Source organism: Pelobates fuscus, chromosome 1 (genome assembly GCF_036172605.1).
Source record: "Pelobates fuscus isolate aPelFus1 chromosome 1, aPelFus1.pri, whole genome shotgun sequence".
In the NCBI taxonomy this organism is placed as follows: domain Eukaryota; kingdom Metazoa; phylum Chordata; class Amphibia; order Anura; family Pelobatidae; genus Pelobates; species Pelobates fuscus.
Genome location: NC_086317.1, coordinates 22,676,209 through 22,697,565, shown reverse-complemented (window position 1 = coordinate 22,697,565; position 21,357 = coordinate 22,676,209). Strand labels below are relative to the sequence as shown.

The 21,357-nt window shown below is 42.6% G+C and overlaps 1 protein-coding gene across 4 annotated transcripts in view; it reads right to left on the bottom strand.

The window, feature by feature from the left end:
* Positions 1 to 21,357, bottom strand: part of ILDR2 (immunoglobulin like domain containing receptor 2) — a 316,283-nt gene that overhangs the window by 156,341 nt on the left and 138,585 nt on the right. For all 4 annotated transcript variants that reach the window (XM_063446582.1, XM_063446594.1, XM_063446575.1 and 1 more), the window contains exon 2: positions 4,840 to 5,157. In XM_063446582.1, coding sequence (XP_063302652.1) covers positions 4,840 to 5,157 — 318 coding nt within the window. The remainder of the gene's footprint in view (positions 1 to 4,839; positions 5,158 to 21,357) is intronic.

The window sequence follows — 21,357 nt, the reverse complement described above, 5'->3', positions numbered from 1 at the left end:
AAGGACAATTGATCTTTAGACTAGCCAGCACATAAACTTAACGTTTTTATTACTGCCTACTTATATAGTCAGGCTGTTGCATAGGGTGACGACTATTAATATGCTTTTACCTAGGCATAGAAATGACCATGCTCATTAAGACATATATATATATGTTACTAATCTTGAAGATTATACATTCATTTTCAGGCATGCCTATTCTGTGAGTAACTAGCCGCTGCTACAATGCTAATAGACAGGATTTATTACTGCATTAAGACATCTGACTGATGTAATACTCCTGCCATACATGATTACCGCACCACATGTGTAAGCGTATATATAAGCTTATATACCATGCATACAGTTTTTTGCCTTATTAGTTTTCTTTACATTTTTTATTAAGGCATATCTGTTTTTTAGCCCACAAAGCGGTTATAAACTACATAACCATGAAGCTTAACGCCCACAGGCAGCTAGCGTAACACGTTACATTAGTTCACTATGTGCAGTCTGTGTTGTAATATATACGAATACATTTCTGCAAAGTTTATATCTGTTTATATGTTCTGACTTATCCGCCTCTGCGCAGGCGATAATCTGCCTTAACCCTTCTAAACCGATACTTCAGCCTCTGCGCAGGCGACTGTTTGCTTTAATGAAAATCTGTCTTATATGAGAACTTAAGTCATGATACCAATAAACCTATTTAAAACATATAGAGCTCCGTCAGGGATGGCAGGAAGATAATGAACCATAACAAGAAGGTAATAGGGGAGGGGGTGGGGGGAAAGGAGCTGCAAGAAAAGTAACAAAATAAAGAAAAATCCTATACATCTATGGTGCCAATTAGGATTGTCGAATCGTATTGATTTATACGAGGTAGGTAGAGAGAGGTAGGTACAGGTAGGTAGAGAGAGGTAGGTAGAGAGGAGAACTTAGAGCCTTGCAAACCCTCCCGAGATCAATTTTATTATCATTAGTTCCTAGTCTGGCAGCTATTCTGTGGTTATCCAGTACTCACATTAGAGTATCCTATTTATCCCAGTCCCTTACCGGTACACTTTTCTTGTTTTTCATGTTACCACTATTGATCAGTGCAGTGGTCATAAAGTTATAGGTCTATTGGCGCAGTCTCACAGTACCCTCAGTCCAGTTCCTCCCCAGCTGTGCCGCTTAAATGAGAATTACACTTTATGTTAACCTACCTCTACCACTCTTAGTAAATCACTGCCGCCTGGGTTTGGGCAGATTTACACAAGATATCGCGGGCGGGTAGCACCTGCATTTTAATTGTTGCTGATTAGAGAGCAAGGAATGGGTTTGGGAAAGGGAAAACACTTTTGACAGAAAACCAGGAGGTGGTGCCCATATATTCGCAGCATCATAACTATGAGAATGAGCTGTAATAGTTATGGTGCTCAGTGTTCCATTTAACTGTTTAAAAATATATATAATCTAAATATCCTAAATTCAAGGTGCATAGCAGTGGATGTACTTTCATGGCAGCGGTGCCTGAGTAACAATAAAGAATTGGGAAGAGTGAATAAAAAAAAAGGTCAGAATGGAGGAAATTCTGGGCAAGTGGTTTAGGTGATGAGAATAGGAAGGAACACGCTGGATCACGACAAGAGAAACAGGGAGACAAGGGACAATAGTATACCCAGTTAGGTGCTATATTCCCCCCAAGTTCAACCACAGCACAACACCTGTCACAAGGGCAGAGGGGAGACATGTTATCAACCCCACCCCCTACTGAGCTTGTCTGCAAACATGGGAAGTATGACGAATTCTTAGGCAGCCTACCTGAGCTGCTTCAGCACTTGGAGAACACACTAATATGTGGGGAGTAGATGCAATCTTTAGAATACTGAGCAGATACAGATGGAGATGAAATGAGTGGATGAAGAGATCAGCAGACAGTTCAGAAAAATGGTGAAAGAATGAAGAGAATATATTGAATTCTTCTAGCGTCCTTTGTTTGCCTCTTTGATCTTTGTTTGATTGACTGTGAAGAATTTAAACTGCTCACTTTTATTTAAAAGTTATACGTATAATGTATTTCAATATATTCTGCTCTACTTAACAAAGCCCTAAATACAGAGATCCCAATTATTAGAAGACCCCAGAACCAAGTCCCCAATTACACCCTTTTATTTACAATACAGTAAACACCAATAAAAATCTAAAATAAATCTATAAGGTTTTTATATAACGATAAGATTAATGTGAGCACTATATTACTTTGCTGCAGAGGGATTTAGATATATTAGGGAACTGGGCGTTAAAATGGCAGACAGAATTTAATGTATAAATTGCAAAGTTTTGCACTTCGGGGTAAAGAATGCACAAGTAACATACCCTAAATGGTAGTGAATTAGGGATAACAACACGAGAAGGATTTGGGAATTTTTTAGATATACTAGGAAACAATGTGCAATGGCAATCAGTGATTGCTAAGGTAAGGTATTGTCATATATATATTAAAAAAGGGCACTAATTCTCAGGACGGAATTATAATTTTGCCTATTTATAAATCAATGGTAAGACCACACTTTGGTACTGGGAAAAGTGCAGAATTACATTACAAAATAAATAAAAGGAATGGAAAAGTTTAGTAATTAAGAAATGTGATCTGGAAACCTATCCATAAACAGGACTATACATTTGACAAAAGGTAACCCATTTAGACTGGAAGAAAGAAGATTTTGTCTAAGGCAAAGGGAAGTGTTTTTTACGGTAAGAGCTATAAGGATGTGGAATTCTCTGCCTGAATAGGTGGTTTTATCATAGTCTATACAGATGTTTAACCCCTTAAGCACACATGACATGTGTGACAAGTCATGATACCCTTTTATTCCAGAAGTTTGGTCCTTAAGGGGTTGAATAGCAACTGGATTAACACAAAAGCATAATATACAGGGATATAATATTTAATTAGTGGGGTAATATCTTCTTGATCCAAGGAGAGGTCTGGCTGCTATTTTGGGGTCAAAAAGGATTTTTCCCATAGTTTATTGCAAAATTGGAAAGAGCTTCAAACTGTTTTGTTGTTGTTTTTGCCTCCTTTTGGATCAACAGTTAAAACAGATGTGAGAAAGGCTAAACATGATGCATGTCTCTTCAGTCTATGTAACTATGTAATTGGCATGGTATTCCCAAAATTATATTTTCAAATGGATGACTGACAGTTTTTTTGGATATAGAATTTTATAACATTCACAAACTAAAATGGCACTCTGAGCACCATAATCACTACAGAATACCCTGGTCAAATTCTCCTGCTAAAGAGTCAATCTCTTTGTCAATGGTTAGACACTTACCTTGGTCACATATAAACAAAATAGCTAGCAAGTCACAAAAATGAATACTTTATACAAAAAAAATATAGCAAAAAAAACTTCAAAAATATATGCTAAAATATATAAATGAAATGAAAAAAGGGGGTATTCACAGGCTTAATTGAAAATCACAAAGTTTCTAGTCCAAAACAATGTGACATCGCAATAGCTAATTACTTGCAACTTTGTAACTGGGCTCTGTTACAGCAGCAATATGCACTACAATTACCTGTAAATTAAAGAGCTACTCCAACCACCATGACCACTTCTGCTTTTTGAAGCGGTCATGGTGGAAGGAGTCTGGATGTGCAGTATTTCAAATTGTCACTGGTTTTAATGTTCTGGCTGGTCAGTGTATATATATATATTTATATATATATATATATATATATATAGAAAATCCAACAAGGTAGCAGCACTCACGGAGTAATTTTAAAATCCAATCTTTATTTAGAACATGTTAAAATGAGGTCGACGTTTCAGTCCCACAAACAGGACTTTCCTGAGGAAAGTCCTGTTTGTGGGACTGAAACGTCGACCTCATTTTAACATGTTCTAAATAAAGATTGGATTTTAAAATTACTCCGTGAGTGCTGCTACCTTGTTGGATTTTCTGGATATTCAAGCCCTGGCAAAGCACCCGGTTCTCAAGGCAAATTACAGCGTGAGTGCAAGAACTTTCTCCTTTTTTCTATATATATATATATATATATATATGCAAGTATGCATGTTCAGGTGAGTGCAGCCTTCTTGGTTTCATTTATATATTTGGGAGTCCAGGCCAACTCCTTGGTTTTGCACCCCTCCCTGTCACAGGTGCCTCATTCCAGGACCCTATTTAACCTTGCACTGCAGAGTGCCCCAGGAGAAAGCATGTCCCAAGTAAGTGGATTAATCTCATAAGAGCAGATATTAAGCTGCTAATGTAGGACCTGGGGTACATTGATACTGTGGCAGGCTTATGCAATGTATGATCATATACTGTATCTAAACCCCCATTCATTTTTTCCTAGGTGAGGTGTTTTTAAATAGAACGATTACATTGTGTGATATTTGCTGTTTAGTGAATGAGCGAATGGGCTGTATATATATACACACATTGGGCAAACTTTTTTTAATGCTCAAAAAATCATTATTACAAATTCATCTTGGCTCTGTGTCAATCACTGTTATAACTGCTGCATTTTTCAGTCATTTAAACAACAATTTATAGAGATGGAGGACATAATCTGAACCGAATTGGATTATGATGTTAATTGCTGAATTTTTAATATTTGTTAAAAAAACAACTGAGAAAAAAAAACCAGAATTACCAGATACTGATTTCAACTGACCTCTACTAGAAAATGATTTGGGAATTTGAATCAAACTTTATATCATCAATAGTTTAATAAAGGAATTGTGTGAAATGTACATATCTATGATTTTAACATGCTAACACTTTATATACATAGAATATAGACTATACTTACTAACTAAATTAAATAGTACATACAATCACACAATTATAAAACTTTACCATTCACGATGGTGATATCCCTTCCTTTGTAGAAATCCCCCAATGTCATTGTATTCCCTTGCTTAGATGCCACAATCCGAACTGTCCTACTGCCATCTGCACAGTCCAAATACTGATTACCCATGTTTGTCTTGCTTGGCACTTTCCCAATCCCCAGGGCTTCCTCTGTGCGATCCTGGCAGAACGATTTGTATTTCCATTGGACCATGACTGGTTGAGTAGAAGACGTGGAGTATTTGCAACGTAGCAATGTCGATTGGAAAAGCATGACTGCTTTCTTGTGTTCAGGCATTGTAACTTGTACTCCATTGGTTATAGCTGGGAACACACAAGAACAAAAACAAGGCTTTTTAGTATAAGTACATTAGAAGGTGTTTTTCTATAGCCATCTAATGGAGGACTACACTAGAATGAATTGAAGACTTTTGTGATATTTTACTGGAATTAAACAATAATTAAAAGGGATTATTCATTAAACACAGTGAATTATTGTGAATCGGAAACCAAAATGTAAAAATTATGATTATTATTATTAATACTGGCATTTATAAAACACTAACATATTCTGCAGCGCTGCACAATTGGGGAAAAAGACAGTACAATACCCATAGACCATCACCAAAAGTAAAGAAGGCCCTGTCCGTGATCTGAGATCTAGCCATTGAAACCCTTTTATACAAAATACTTATTCCCAATGTTTCAGTATTCTTGGATTAACTTTAAAAATATTTTTTTTTCAAAATATTAAAATATCAAGAAATATATCACAAATATCTAAATATTAAAATCTTTTTCAAAATATTAAATGATTTAAAAAGTTTATTCAAAAGTATCAAGTGACTTGAAAAGCTCATCCAAAAATATCAAACTGAGACCTCAAAAACGAGGTTGTGGGGAGGCCTGCATATACACTGAATACAGTATCGAACTCTCAAAAAATATCCCTGCTTCCCTGTGTTGTCTGCTCGGTGCTCGGCTGCACAACTTATAAATCCAAAGCAAAGTCAGCACTCGAGGACTGTCCTGATGAAAGTTCTAATGTGATAACTGAAACGTCGACCTTTGGATTGTTAGCTGAGTTTATCTTTGGATTAAACCTTATGTTTTTTAAGTCCTTATGTGCTGACTTTGCTTTGGATTTAGCACTCCTTCCGTATGTATGAGCCTCAGTGCAACCAGCATACTATATATATTCAATAAGTAAAGAGGTGCACTCATGGTCTTGATCCAAGTGATATTTATTTAATAGTATTCATTCAAGTATAAAGTCCCGATCAACGTTTTGACTTTATACTTGAATAAATACTATTGAATAAATATCACTTGGATCAAGACCTACAAGTGCACCTCGTTTCTTATTGAATATATATATATATATATATATATATATATATATATATAGATAGATATATATAAATGTAGAAAGGCCATTAGGCCTGAATTTGTGGGAGGAATAAGTCCTACTTAAACTCCCAGCCCCTACTCACCTCTGCCGTTCCAGTTGATTGTCTATCCCCATAGCAACCAGCACTTCCGGTCTAAGCTTCCCGCCAAACAGCTCCAGTCTCCTGCAGCAAGAGGTGTCCAGCGGAATCCTCCGCCCGTTCTGCGGCCCTGCCACCCGTCTTCCTCCCGGTCGCGGTACTTGGCTTCCGGTCATGAGACCGGCACGCTCACGTAAGCTAGTGAGGGAAATAGCGTTCAGCTAATTCCCTCCGTTCGGGTCTAAAAACATAGGGGTAGGTCCTCCTTTTTTCTCTTACATTACCAGTTCACAAATACTTACCCGTTCATGCATTTCCGCGTTCGCGCCACTAAGGTAGACGAACGCACGCTATATTAACGTATCATTGGGGCCTTCGGACGGTCAAAACTGCAGAACCATGTATAGGCATAAGTCTGGTGCTAATCGATACATTTCTGTGTTACCTTTCGGTCATCCGCACGAACCATGTACCTATTTACTTACCCGTTCGTGCATCTTAAGCGATTCATGTAAATCCTGTTAACCTCTAGCATACTTACCTAATTCATGCTATTGCTATTCGTGCGGAATTAAACGAACAAACATTATACTTTACCTAAGCAGGTCCCTCATATGGCTAAAACTACCGATCCCGTTCAAATAATACATGCATTTCGTACACACGAATTAATTTAAAAGCACATACTTTCTGTTCGGTTATTTAACTGTTTATACCTACCTGTCAGTATGAGTTATTAAATCCGTTTAAAACTACAACCTTTTACCAAACTATGTTTTCCGGTTTAATTATGTTTAAAATATTAAAACCTCAGCCATCGTATCTTAGTAATCGGTTCTTTTTCCTACACCTAAGTGGTTAGTAAACAATGTTTAACGTTCATTTATCAATTAAAATAGATTCCTCCTGACACCAAACTGAAAAGGGCAGACTTCTTTAACTCCACGCCAACCCTGTACAAACACTACATACATATATTAATTATTAACACGATCTTCTAGGGCAATACTGGTAAAACCCCACATTTTTATTTTACTACGTTTTCTCCTTAAAGTTACGCAGTCATTAATCCTGCCTCTGTTACATTTCTTTGGCTCCACAGATTGCCTTGGTTTCTTGTATTTCTGCTTAAAGTTAGCAAATTCAAGTTCTTGTATTTACAAACCAAGGTATAGTATTTACTCACTTTGGTTTCATCCATGTCTATGCCTCAATACAACACGCACTCTAGACTTGGCCCAGTAAAAAAATGGTTATTTATAGCATACTGTCACAGCCTTCGCTAATTATTAAATATTCAATGGGTTTAATCCATAGCTCCAGATTTATTCTAGGCCTCCACCGGTGTCTACGCATAAAACCAGTTACGCTCATCCAAGTACCTGTACAACAAATCAAGGTATAGTTCTCTACTCATTACAGGACCTTTTCATACAAGACCTAACGCGGTCTCGATTCATTACGACTAACTCACGGTCCTACACCCTTGGTTTGTTAAATTCTTTAAATTTTTCTACCTAGGCCTACGGTCATACTGCCATCAGGCAAGAAAATACCCAACCTACCTAACCCGGTACTCAGCCATACTACCAGGTACTTACGTCCTTACTCATGTACGGCAGTCACTACCCCAAGGCCTCAATCAGCCTCTCTCCATAACGTAAACTCGTCCCAGTCTTAGACTAACCATTCAGATCCCTCAATTCAGGATCTCATGTTGCGCTCCTAACAGCCATCCCTTACTACAAATCATACGCCACCACGTTACGCATAAATACATCAACATCTGTCTTAATCCTTAGGCTTCTTCTACAAGGACAGCAGCAGCCAAGACTCGCAACATAAAAATACTAGAAGGTTCCAGTTCTCGATTATAACCCCTTCAAGGTTAGTATCCACACATTACACCAGAATTACCATTTAACCTTAAGTATACAAGTGAACTGGCTTACAGGGTCTAGGCTACCGCCCTAGCTCACCCTAGTAGAAAATCCGGTCCCGCGAGGCCATCTCCCACCTCAAAACGGAGGTACGGCCCCACGCCCAAATCATAGTTATACGCCTCGCCCGCCCTACTACAGGGCTGTAGTCAGGGCCTCACCTGTCACGGCCACACGTTTTGAATCTCTTTATAGTCACCGAGAGGCCAACACCCCGTCACCACGTCTATGGCCACGATTTTCCTAAGCCAAATCATAGGTAGAGCCTCTTACCGCCACTTAGCATTAGCAGGGCCTCACCTATCACCAATTCACAGTTAAGTTTTTCGCTTCGGCACTAGCATTACAGTCCAATTCTTCTAAAAAGACCCCCCCTCATATCCCTCCCGGTTCCCCTACTCCCCTTCTAATATCTAATTCACTAAATCATTTTTCATGATGTCCCAAGAACCAACCCCCATCGAAGAGTTGTCCGAAGAGATCCCGTGTACGCCCATCAGACCAGAGTCTCCATGCGAATCTCTCACCCCCTCAACTCCCATGTCCTTGAGAGCATGGACTATTCCTAAAATTACGGCCGAGCTTAGGCTCAGGGGAATCCCCTTTCCAGCTACGGCTAGAAAGGCAGAACTCTACAGACTGCTCACTAGTGATGTCGCGAACATAAAATGTTCGGTTCGCGAACCGCGAACTTGAACTTCCGCAAATGGTTCGCGAACCGCCATAGACTTCAGTAGGCAGGCAAATTTTAAAACCCACAGGGACTCTATCTGGCCACAATAGTGGTTAAAGGGGGGGGGGGGAGGAGACCTACTCTCCTTCCCCCCCGGCCCCCACCCCTGGGCGGCGGGTGGGGGCCATAAAGATAATGAGGGGAGGACCTACTGTCCTCCCCCTCTCTGGCCCCCACCCCTGGGCGGCGGGTGGGGGCCCTAAAAATAACAATAAGGGGGACCTACTGTCCCCCCGGCCCCCACCCCTGAGCGGCGGGTGGGGGCCCTAAAATTAACAATAAGGGGGACCTACTGCCCCCCCGGCCCCCACCCTTGAGCGGTGGGTGGGGGCCCTAAAATTAACAATAAGGGGGGGACCTACTGTCCCCCCCCCGGCCCCCACCACTGAGCGGTGGGTGGGGGCCCTAAAATTAACAATAAGGGGGGACCTACTGTCCCCCCCCGGCCCCCACCCCTGAGCGGCGGGTGGGGGCCCTAAAAATAACAATAAGGGGGGACCTATTGTCCCCCCCGGCCCCTCACCCCTGAGCGGTGCTTGGGGGCCCTAAAAATAACAATAAGGGGAGGACCTACTGTCCCCCTGGCCCCCACCCCTGAGCGGTGGGTGGGGGCCCTAAAATTAACAATAAGGGGGGGGACCTACTGTCCCCCCCCGGCCCCCACCACTGAGCGGTGGGTGGGGGCCCTAAAATTAACAATAAGGGGGGACCTACTGCCTCCCCGGCCCCCACCCTTGAGCGGTGGGTGGGGGCCCTAAAATTAACAATAAGGGGGGGACCTACTGTCCCCCCCCGGCCCCCACCACTGAGCGGTGGGTGGGGGCCCTAAAATTAACAATAAGGGGGGGACCTACTGTCCCCCCCCGGCCCCCACCCCTGAGTGGTGGGTGGGGGCCCTAAAATGAACAATAAGGGGGGGACCTACTGTCCCCCCCGGCCCCCACCCCTGAGCGGTGGGTGGGGGCCCTAAATACAAAGGGGGGGGCCCTAGTCACCCCCCCCCAAAAAAAATTATCTCCCTACCTACCCCCCTCACCCTAAAAATAATGAGGGGGGACCTTTAACTAAAAACCTGTAAAAAAAAAAATTGATAAAAACAACTTACCATGTTTTCTTTCTTCTACAAGCGCACAAAAAAAAATCCATGTTCATCCATGGAGGGCTCCGCGCAGACTGAGCTCTGCAGGGCGGGGGAAGGCTTATAAAGCCTTGCCACGACCCGCAATTAGGCTAAGAACACTCTGATTGGCAGGTTTAAGCCAATCAGAGTGCTCTTTGTCATTTTACACAGCGTGGGAAAATTCCAAAGAACTTGAAATCCATCCAATCACAGTGCTCTGTATCATTTTACACAGCGTGTTCTTAGCCTAATTGCAGGGCGTGGCAAGTCTTTATAAGCCTTCCCCCGCCCTGCAGAGCTCAGTCTGCGCGGAGCCCTCCATGGGTGAACATGGATTTTTTTTTTTGTGCGCTCGTTTTTTTTTTTTTTTTTTTTTTTATTGCGTCGGTTATTATGGTTTTTTATTTGGCCTTTTATGGGGCTGAAAAAAGAAGATTGTAGAAGAAAGAAAACATGGTAAGTTGTTTTTATCTAATTATTTTTTACAGGTTTTTAGTTAAAGGTCCACCGCTCAGGGGTGGGGGCCGGGGGGGATATTAGGTCACCCCCTTATTGTTAATTTTAGGGCCCCCACCCACCGCTCAGGGGAGTGGGCCAGGGGGGACATTAGGTCCCCCCTTATTGTTATTTTTAGGGCCCCCACCCACCGCTCAGGGGTGGGGCCGGGGGGGACAGTAGGTCCCCCCCTTATTATTTTTAGGGACCCCACCCACCGTCCGTGGCGAACGCGAACACGCTATGTTCGCCAGGAACTATTCGCCAGCGAACCGTTCGGGACATCACTACTGCTCACCTACCAAGCCCCTGAGCCTAGGCCAGGCACTAGCTCTCAAGGACAGCCACCAAGTGCTGGCACGGCCACCCAGGATACCCTAGCACCAATCTTGGCCAACTTGCAGACTTTAAATAACAGGCTATCTAAGGTGGAGAGCGCCATCACCTCCCCAGGAAATACCCCGGGCCTCCTAGTCTCCACCCCGGCAGTCCCCGCTGTACCACCATGCCCCCCCATACTCCCCTCTCCAGCACCAGCCACGCCTTTTGAGTCACCAGCTCACTCCGTCCCAGACTCCATCAGGAAAGAAATCCTAGACGTGTGTCTGGTGTCTCTGCTTATAGCATCCCAAGACATACTGGAGAACAGGGCATACACTTACATCTCAGTGGTGCTTAAGACTAGAGACCCTAGGCTTAACAAGAAACTATCCATCCCCCAGTTTGTTATAGCCTTCGGGATATACTGTGACGTCATCTGCACGGTGTATTCCCACAGAAGAGAGGAGCTAGACCTCTACCTCCACAAGGTGGTGGATCTAGGCATCAAGTACGGGGCCTCCTCCTTTTACGACTAACATAAGTCGGTATCAGCGAAGGCGGCGACCCATTTGAAACAGTTCAATGTCAGAATTAACTGGTGTCAGATGGATACAGAACTATTCTGTCGCCATTTCGCTGGTCTCAGGCCCCCGTCTTGCGCCGTATGCAACTCTACATCTCATACGGCGGACTTATGTCCTTCCGAAGCTGATTCTACCATCTCCACTCCCACCCCTCATCCCACTTTCACCCCTCACAACAAATCAGCGGGTGGTCTACATGATAAGCTGGGTAGGCCCATCTCCTTTCTTGGTAAAGCGCAGGTGTGCAATAATTTCAACACAGGCTCCTGCAGTTTAAGCACCTGTAGATTGTTGCACATCTGCTCCATATGCTCTAGGGCACATACCAAGACCATGTGCCCGGCCAGGTTGTCCCCTAACAAATGACTAATCGACAACCTGTTTTTTTACCTAAGGACACACCCTAGCAGGCATTTGGTGGAATATATGACCACTGGGTTCACTCAGGGTTTTCTCACGGGTATTGTAGCCATCCCCACGGGCACACTGGAATGTCCCAATCTATTGTCAGCATGCCAAGATCCAGTTTCCACAGACACTCTCCTTTCCTCTGAAATTACTAACGGTTTCATGATCGGCCCTTTCACCTCCTCACCGTTTTCCTCCTGGCGCACTAACCCCATTGGTGTCGCAGTACACAAATATTCTAATAAAAAATTTCTAATTATTGATTTATCGGCACCGCACTCCTCTTTTGTTCCCAGCATAAACGCACTCATACCCGCAGACAAATTCTCACTTCAGTATGTAACAATTGACAACGCCAAACAATCCATCATCTCATCTGGTAGTCGCCCCTGGCTCAGCAAAACAGACATCACAAATGCTTTTAAATTACTACCCATGCACCCCTCACTCTGGCAGAAAAGTACTACTTTTCCACACGACTCCCTTTCGGTTCTCGAAGCAGCCCCAAACTGTTCGATATCTTCGCTGAGACGCTATGCTGGCTGCTTCTGAACGTCCTCAGGTGTCACTCTGTTATCCATTACTTAGACGACTTCTTATTGATAGAGCCAGGGGCACAAACACCCACCGCTATCAGCAGTACTACAGCACTTTTTTCCACACTTGGTGTACCATTATCTCCATCAAAAACAATCTGCCCCACAACTAAATTAACTTTTTTGGGGATAGAGCTAGACTCTGTTACCCTCCGAGCTAGCCTTCCCCACAACAAACTGGTCCGCTTGAGAGGGGAGATAGACATGTTCCTGCGGAATGATGTTTGTACCAGAAGGGAACTTCAGTCCCCGCAGGGAAGGTCTTTTATATCCAGGCTTCTTTGCCTGCTCCACGGGGTACCGGACTCTTGCCCAGTTTCATTGGACCCCCACGCCAAGGCTGACTTAGCTATGTGGGAGAAGTTTTTGGCAGATTGGAACGGTATCGCCATGTTTATCCCCCCCTCTCCATTTATACACCCATCATTCACACAAACACTGCAGCCAACACTGGTTTTGCAGCCATCTTCGGGAACCACTGGTTCAGGGGTCACTGGTCCGCTGAGACGGATGCCTTGCCAGGATTCAGGGAGACCTCAGCCCTATTCAAAATTTATCCCATTGTGGCGGCCGCACACACCTGGGGTCATCTCAGGTCCAGCAAGGCAGTAAAATGCTATTCTGACAACTCGGCAGCTTGCAAAATCATTAACAAGGGGCGCTCATCGTCCCTGACCATCATGCGGCTGATTCGCAAGCTGACCTTGCTGGCAGCAACCGTCCAGTTTCACTTAGTTTGTTTTCACATCCCGGGTATCCACAACACGGCCTCTGACGCTCTTTCTCGCTCTCAATTCCAGGTATTCTTCCAGGCACTCCCTACGGCTCACCACCAGCCATCCAGGACACCACGATTTCACAAACTAATCCTGGATTGAGCACACTAATGCACCACGCTAGGACTCTCACTCACCAAGCACTATCACCTAACACAGCTATCTCATACAATAGGGCACTTACCATTTTTAACAAATTCACTGCAGAATTCGGTTTACAGGGTGATTTTTCTACACAAACCATGGTGGCTTTTGCCTCTTTCTGCCACTTACATCTTAAACTTTCTCACAACACCATTAAACTTTACCTCACCGGGGTTCAACACCATAGCCTCACCAATTTTCCTAACAATACCCCCTTCTTGTCATCATATCCCATTAAAAAGGTCTTAGAAACATAGAAACATAGAATGTGACGGCAGATAAGAACCATTCGGCCCATCTAGTCTGCCCAGTTTTCTAAATACTTTCATTAGTCCCTGGCATTATCTTATAGTTAGGATAGCCTTATGCCTATCCCACGCATGCTTAAACTCCTTTACTGTGTTAACCTCTACCACTTCAGCTGGAAGGCTATTCCATGCATCCACTACCCTCTCAGTAAAGTAATACTTCCTGATATTATTTTTAAACCTTTGTCCTTCTAATTTTAGACTATGTCCTCTGGTTGTGGTAGTTTTTCTTCTTTTAAATATAGTCTCCTCTTTTACTGTGTTGATTCCCTTTATGTATTTAAATGTTTCTATCATATCCCCCCTGTCTCGTCTTTCCACCAAGCTATACATGTTAAGATCCTTTAACCTTTCCTGGTAAGTTTTATCCTGCAATCCATGAACCAGTTTAGTAGCCCTTCTTTGAACTCTCTCTAAGGTATCAATATCCTTCTGAAGATACGGTCTCCAGTACTGTGTACAGTACTCCAAGTGAGGTCTCACCAGTGTTCTGTACAATGGCATGAGCACTTCCCTCTTTCTACTGCTAATACCTCTCCCTATACAACCAAGCATTCTGCTAGCATTTCCTGCTGCTCTATTACATTGTCTGCCTACCTTTAAGTCCTCAGAAATAATCACCCCTAAATCCCTTTCCTCAGATGTTGAGGTTAGGACTCTATCAAATATTCTGTACTCTGCCCTTCGGTTTTTACGTCCAAGATGCATTATCTTGCACTTATCCACATTAAATGTCAGTAGCCACAACATTTTCTAGTTTACCTAAATCATTTGCCATTTGGCTTATCCCTCCTGGAACATCAACCCTGTTACATATCTTAGTATCATCCGCAAAAAGACACACCTTACCATCAAGACCTTCTGCAATATCACTAATAAAAATATTAAAGAGAATGGGTCCAAGTACAGATCCCTGAGGTACCCCACTGGTGACAAGCCCAAGCTTCGAATATACTCCATTGACTACAACCCTCTGTTGCCTGTCACTCAGCCACTGCCTTACCCATTCAACAATATTGGAATCCAAACTCAAAGATTGCAGTTTATTGATAAGCCTTCTATGTGCAACAGTGTCAAAAGCCTTACTGAAATCTAGGTATGCAATGTCTACTGCACCACCCTTATCTATAATTTTAGTTACCCAATCAAAAAAATCAATAAGATTAGTTTGGCATGATCTCCCTGAAGTAAACCCATGTTGTCTCTGATCTTGAAATCCATGTGTTTTTAGATGTTCAACAATCCTATCCTTTAACATGGTTTCCATCACTTTCCCCACTACTGAAGTAAGGCTTACTGGCCTATAGTTGCCCGACTCCTCCCTATTACCTTTCTTGTGAATGGGCACAACATTCGCTAACTTCCAATCTTCTGGGACTACTCCTGTTAACAATGATTGGTTAAATAAATCTGTTAATGGTTTTGCTAGTACACCACTAAGCTCTTTTAATAGCTTTGGGTGTATTCCATCAGGTCCCATTGACTTATTTGTCTTTACTTTTGACAGTTGAAATAGAACCTCTTCCTCTGTAAACTCACGTGTAATAAATGACTCATTTATCCTTTTTTTTAACAGAGGTCCCTTTCCTTCATTTTCAGCTGTAAATACCGAACAAAAATATTCATTGAGGCAGTCAGCTAGACCTTTATCCTCATCTACATACCTTCCTTCTTTTGTTTTTAATCTAACTAATCCTTGTTTTACTTTTCTTTTCTCATTTATGTATCTAAAAAAAGTTGTGTCCCCCTTTTTTACTGACTGTGCTATTTTCTCTTCTGTGTGTGATTTGGAAGCTCTTATAACTTGCTTAGCCTCTTTCTGCCTAATCTTATAGGTCATTCTGTCTTCCTCACTCTGGGTTTTTTTTATAATTACTAAATGCTAACTTTATGTTTTTTACTATTTTGGCCACATCTGTGGAGTACCACAGTGGTTTCTTGAATTTTTTGCTTTTACTGACAAGCCTAATGCAATTTTCTGTTGCCTTCAGTAGTGCAGCTTTTAAATAATCCCATTTATTTTGGACTCCATTTAAGTTGCTCCAGTCTGATAATGACTCCTTTACACATATTCTAATTTTAGAAAAGTCTGTTTTCTAAAGTCTAAAACTTTTGTTTTTGTGTGGTGTGACTCAGTCACTGTTCTTATATTAAACCACACTGACTGATGATCACTGGATCCTAAACTTTCACCTACAGTAATATCTGATACCAAATCTCCATTTGTTAACACTAAATCTAGTATGGCCTCTTTACGAGTTGGCTCCTCAACTACTTGTTTTAGAGACAATCCCAGTAGGGAGTTTAGAATATGTGTGCTTCTGGCACAAGTAGCTATTTTTGTTTTCCAATTCACATCAGGAAGATTAAAGTCACCCATGGTGATAACTTCCCCCTTCATTGTCATTTTAGCTATTTCTTCAACTAGTAGATTATCTAACTCTTCAATTTGTCCTGGGGGCCTATAAATCACACCTACACGAACTACTGTGTGATTACCAAATTCTAACGTAACCCAAATTGACTCTATGTTCGTCTCACTAACCTTTATTAGGCTAGATTTTATGCTATCCTTCACATACAGGGCCACCCCTCCCCCTTTCTTGCCTTCCCTGTCTTTTCTATATAAAGAGTACCCTGGTATTGCTATGTCCCAGTCATTTTTTTCATTATACCATGTCTCAGTAACAGCGACTAAATCTACACTATCAGTTGCCATTATTGCCACAAGTTCATGGATCTTATTCCCTAAACTGCGAGCATTTGTAGACATGACTCTAAGCTTATCATTTTTTAACACACTTGCTACAGGCACCTTCTGTCCTTGTTTTGGGGGACAATTGGATTGATGTTTTATCACCCTTTTGCCCCCACCTCCTAGTTTAAATACATCTTAGCAAAACCTCTGAACTGCTCACTGAGAACATTTGTTCCCTTTTGAGAAAGATGCAAACCATCTTTTTTGTACAGTTTATTTCCATTCCAAACAGAGCTACCATGAGCAATAAAGCCAAATCCTTGCTCCCGACACCATTCACCAAGCCACAAGTTAAAGTCCCTAATACGCATCCGCCTGTCATTCTGAGTGTTATGCACAGGCAGAACTTCAGAGAATGACAGTGTGGAAGCAACCTGCCGTATATCATTGGCAAAAACACTAAAAACTTCCTTAACCTCTGAAACCTCATTGCAAGCCAAGTCATTTGTCCCTAAATGGACAAGTACATCCAATTCACCTTCCTGCTTTGCTTGCTTAACAATATTACAGATACGTCTCCTGTCTCTGTGAGCAGTGGAAGACACCTCACAAGACCACCATTGTCCATCTCCACACCTCTTATGATGGAATCCCCCAACAACAACTGCTTTCTATTAGGCCTCATCATAGTCTTCAAGCCTCTCTGCACAACACCACTGGCCTCAATGCCTCTCTCCACAACAGCACTAGCCTCAGTGCCTCTCTCCACAACAGCACTAGCCTCAGTGCCTCTCTCCACAACACCTCTAGCCTCAGTGCCTCTCTCCACAACACCTCTAGCCTCAGTGCCTCTCTCCACAACACCTCTAGCCTCAGTGCCTCTCTGCACAACACCACTAGCGTCAGTGCCTCTCTGCACAACACCACTAGCCTCAGTGCCTCTCTGCACAACACCACTAGCCTCAGTGCCTCTCTGCACAATACCACTAGCCTCAGTGCCTCTCTGCACAACACCACTAGCCTCAGTGCCTCTCTGCACAACACCACTAGCCTCAGTGCCTCTCTGCACAACACTACTAGCCTCAGTGCCTCTCTGCACAACACCACTAGCCTCAGTGCCTCTCTGCACAACACCACTAGCCTCAGTGCCTCTCTGCACAACACCACTAGCCTCAGTGCCTCTCTGCACAATACCACTAGCCTCAGTGCCTCTCTGCACAACACCACTAGCCTCAGTGCCTCTCTGCACAACACCACTAGCCTCAGTGCCTGTCTCCATGACACCATTACACTCTGAAAGTGCAGAAAATGAATTATGTAGAACAACAGACTGTGCAATATGCCTTTTATCCACAACTCTAAGTCTACCAGATCCTACAGTAATCCATCTGCCATTCCTAGTATGTCTCTGTGGCAGTGGCTTTGCACTGCCACAGGTATGAAAGGTATATTAAAGGTTTCGGTTCCACTCACCACCACAAGACTACCTATCTTTAGATCACTTAGCAATCTCCTTGACGAATCCCCGTTCGATCCCAACACATACCTGGTGATCACATCTGCTATTTATCTTGCTTTCTATGGTTTTCTCAGATCCAGAGAGTTCACCGTGGTTTGTCAAGGAGATATCACGCACAGCCTAAAAACATCACACCTCACTAAGGTGGAGGATCACTACCTACTTACGATCCCATCAACTAAAACTAATCACTCACAACACCCCACCATAATTCCTCTCTTCCCTACCGATAATGCCTGGTGTCTGGTCAAGGCGCTAGACCACCTACGGTCAACCCATCAAGCGCACTTACCAGACTCTCCGCTCTTATCACTACAAGGGCACCCGCTCACCACGGCTAAATTCAAGGCACACGTCAGAACACTACTATCCAAACTGGGTTACAATCCGGCTTCATTCTCCGGGCACTCCTTCCGCGTAGGAGCCGCTTCATCAGACTCTAGCACAAACACCCCGGTCCACATCAACAAGAGACTGGGTTGTTGGAAATCCTCCATATACCATACATATATACCACGACCAGAAAAAGAGCTTCGTCAAGCTTTCAGGACCTTGGTTATGTAAAACAGGCAATAAAGTGTGTATTTTCTCGAACTTCTCTTTTGCCCTCTTTTATTTACAGGACCACTCGTACGTTGGTTTCGGCACACCACAACCAACTTTGCCCTTTCAGATACTATCCATTATGTATTAAATTCCGAGCACAACTAGAAAGGCCATTAGACCTGAATTTGTGGGAGGAGTAAGTCCCCTACTTAAACTCCCAGCCCCTACTCACCTCTGCCATTCCAGTTGATTGTCCCCACCCACCTACACCCTGTTATCATTACATTCTACACCCTGTTATCATTACATTACATTGGTGGGCCCTCTTTTATTTACAGGCCCACTCGCACGTTGGTTTCGGCACACCACAACCAACTTTGCCCTTTCAGATCCTATCCATTACGTATTAAATTCCGAGCACAAATATATATATATACAATTAAAACACCATGTCCTTTGAAGCAGATTTTATATATAATAATATGATTTTTCTTTTCCTATCAACCTTTTTGTCTGTCAGCAGAACTCTCTCCATCAAACTACATTTGTCCCAGATTTTATTTGGCTAGCAGTATGAGAAGAGTCAGCAAGGTTTTATTTATACATCAATAAATATATATATAGAATATTATGCAGCAGATGAACTGTGTACAATTTAACAGAAAAATAAGTTAGTTTCATAATATAAACTGAAGGAATTAATAAGGATTACTGTTGGGAATAATACACTTTGCCTATATTTATCCAGGGCTTAAGATACAGATGACCGGCTGGCCAGTCTGTTTAAAATTGGTCAACATGTCAGCTATTTTCAATAATATACTTTATCTATATCAAATGCTTAGTGAATATACCCCTAGACAATTAAGAGCTGTAGAACATCATGTATCAAGTAATATGTGTTATATCCTGTATTCTTCTGTCTGTCTGCCTTATTTCCTGTTTTTCTCCCTTTGATCATAACAGCATAGTAATGTGTAATTTAGAACGTAGTTGTAGATATCTCTAATTCGTAGTGCGCATGCATATTAATTTGAAGTGTGTTTGTGTATCTGTGTGGGTGTGGGTGTATCTTTATGCATGTTAGTGTGTGTCTGTGTATCTGTATATCTGTATGTGTGTTAGTGTGTCTGTCTGTAAATATGTATGTCAATGTGTGTGTCTGTGTATCTGTATATGTGTTGGTGTGTGTATGTATCTGTGAGTCTGCACCTGTGTATCTGTACAAGCAAATACACCCCTGCATTTAAATATCAACAATACATACAGACACACCCCTACATTCTAAGGCAAACAGTACACACAAATACACCCCTACATTCACACACACATACTCCATACAAAACATGCTTACAGTCAAACATACAAACACTGCTCGGGGCTCAACCCTGCAAGGATGGGGAAATGGTAGATACCCATCTGGCAAATGGTAGTTGTACAAAAGATGGGGATCTACCTTTTTTTCCATCCTACCGATAGGTGGACCGAAAAAAAATCTTGCACCAACACCCACTCTAATTTAGGTCAAAAACGTGAATAAAATAACTTTTTAATGGGAGGAAAGGGGGGCTGGGGACCTAAAAACTACCCCACTACAGCCCCTGTCCCCCACAAACACCCAACACTACAGTCTCTATCTGAAATTAGAACCCCTATATCCCCTCTACAGCGCCTTTTTACCCATTAGAGCCCATGTTGCCCATTATAGCCCTTATCTTCCCACTACAGCGAGGTGGAGACTCCATGGATATGATTTACTATGCCAGCACATCCCACAGACGCGCAGTCGGATTTAGATCTGAAGAATTTGGAGGGCAAGGCAACGCCTCGAACTCTCTGTCATGTTCCTCAAATCATATCTAAAACATGTTTGCAGTGTGGCGGGATGCATTACCTGTTGGAGGAGGCCCCTGCCACCAGGGAACACCAGTGCCATGAAGGTGTGTACGTGGTCTACAGCAATCTCAAAGTAGGTGGTACGTGTCAAAGTAACATCCAAATGAATGCCAGGACCCAGGTTCCCAGCATTAGCCAAAGCATAACACTGCCTCCACCGGCCTGCCTTCTTCCCATAATGCACCCTACTGCCACATTGTCCCCAGGTAAACAATGCCCACACACATGGCCATCCACCTGATCTAAAAGAAAACATGATTCATCAGACCAGAAAGCCTTTTACAATTGCTCCATGGCCCATTTCTGATGCTCAAATCCCCATTGAAAAGGTTTTCAGTTTCAAAAATGGATCTTCATGGGCACTATGACCATTCTGTGGCTACAAAGCCCCATATACCATAAAATGCAATGCACGGTGTATTCTGACACTTTTCTATTATGGTCAGCATTAAGTTTTTCAGAAATTTGAGATACATTAGTTCTTCTCTGTGAACGGACCAGTCAGGCTATCCTTCACTACCTACGCGCATCAATGAGCCTTGGGCACCCATGACCCTCATGCCAGTTGACCGTTTGTCCTTGCACCACTTTTGATAGGTACTAACCAAAGCATACTGGTAACACCCCACAAGACTTGCTGTTGGCCCTTGTCAAAGTCACTCAGATCTTTTCACTTACCCATGTTTCCTGCTTCCAACACATGAAATGTAATACCGGTCTGTTTACTTGCTGCCTAATATACCCCACCACTTGACAGGTGCTATTGTAACTAAATAATAAATGTTATTTACTCCACCTGTCAATGGTTTTAATATTGTGGCTGATCAGTATATATAGTCCTTGTAAGAGTCTCCAAATGTCATAAAACTCCCTCAACTCCTCACCTACAACTATACAAATAAGCCCATAAAGACATAAAAATACCCAAAGCTCCACAATCATGGAGGGAT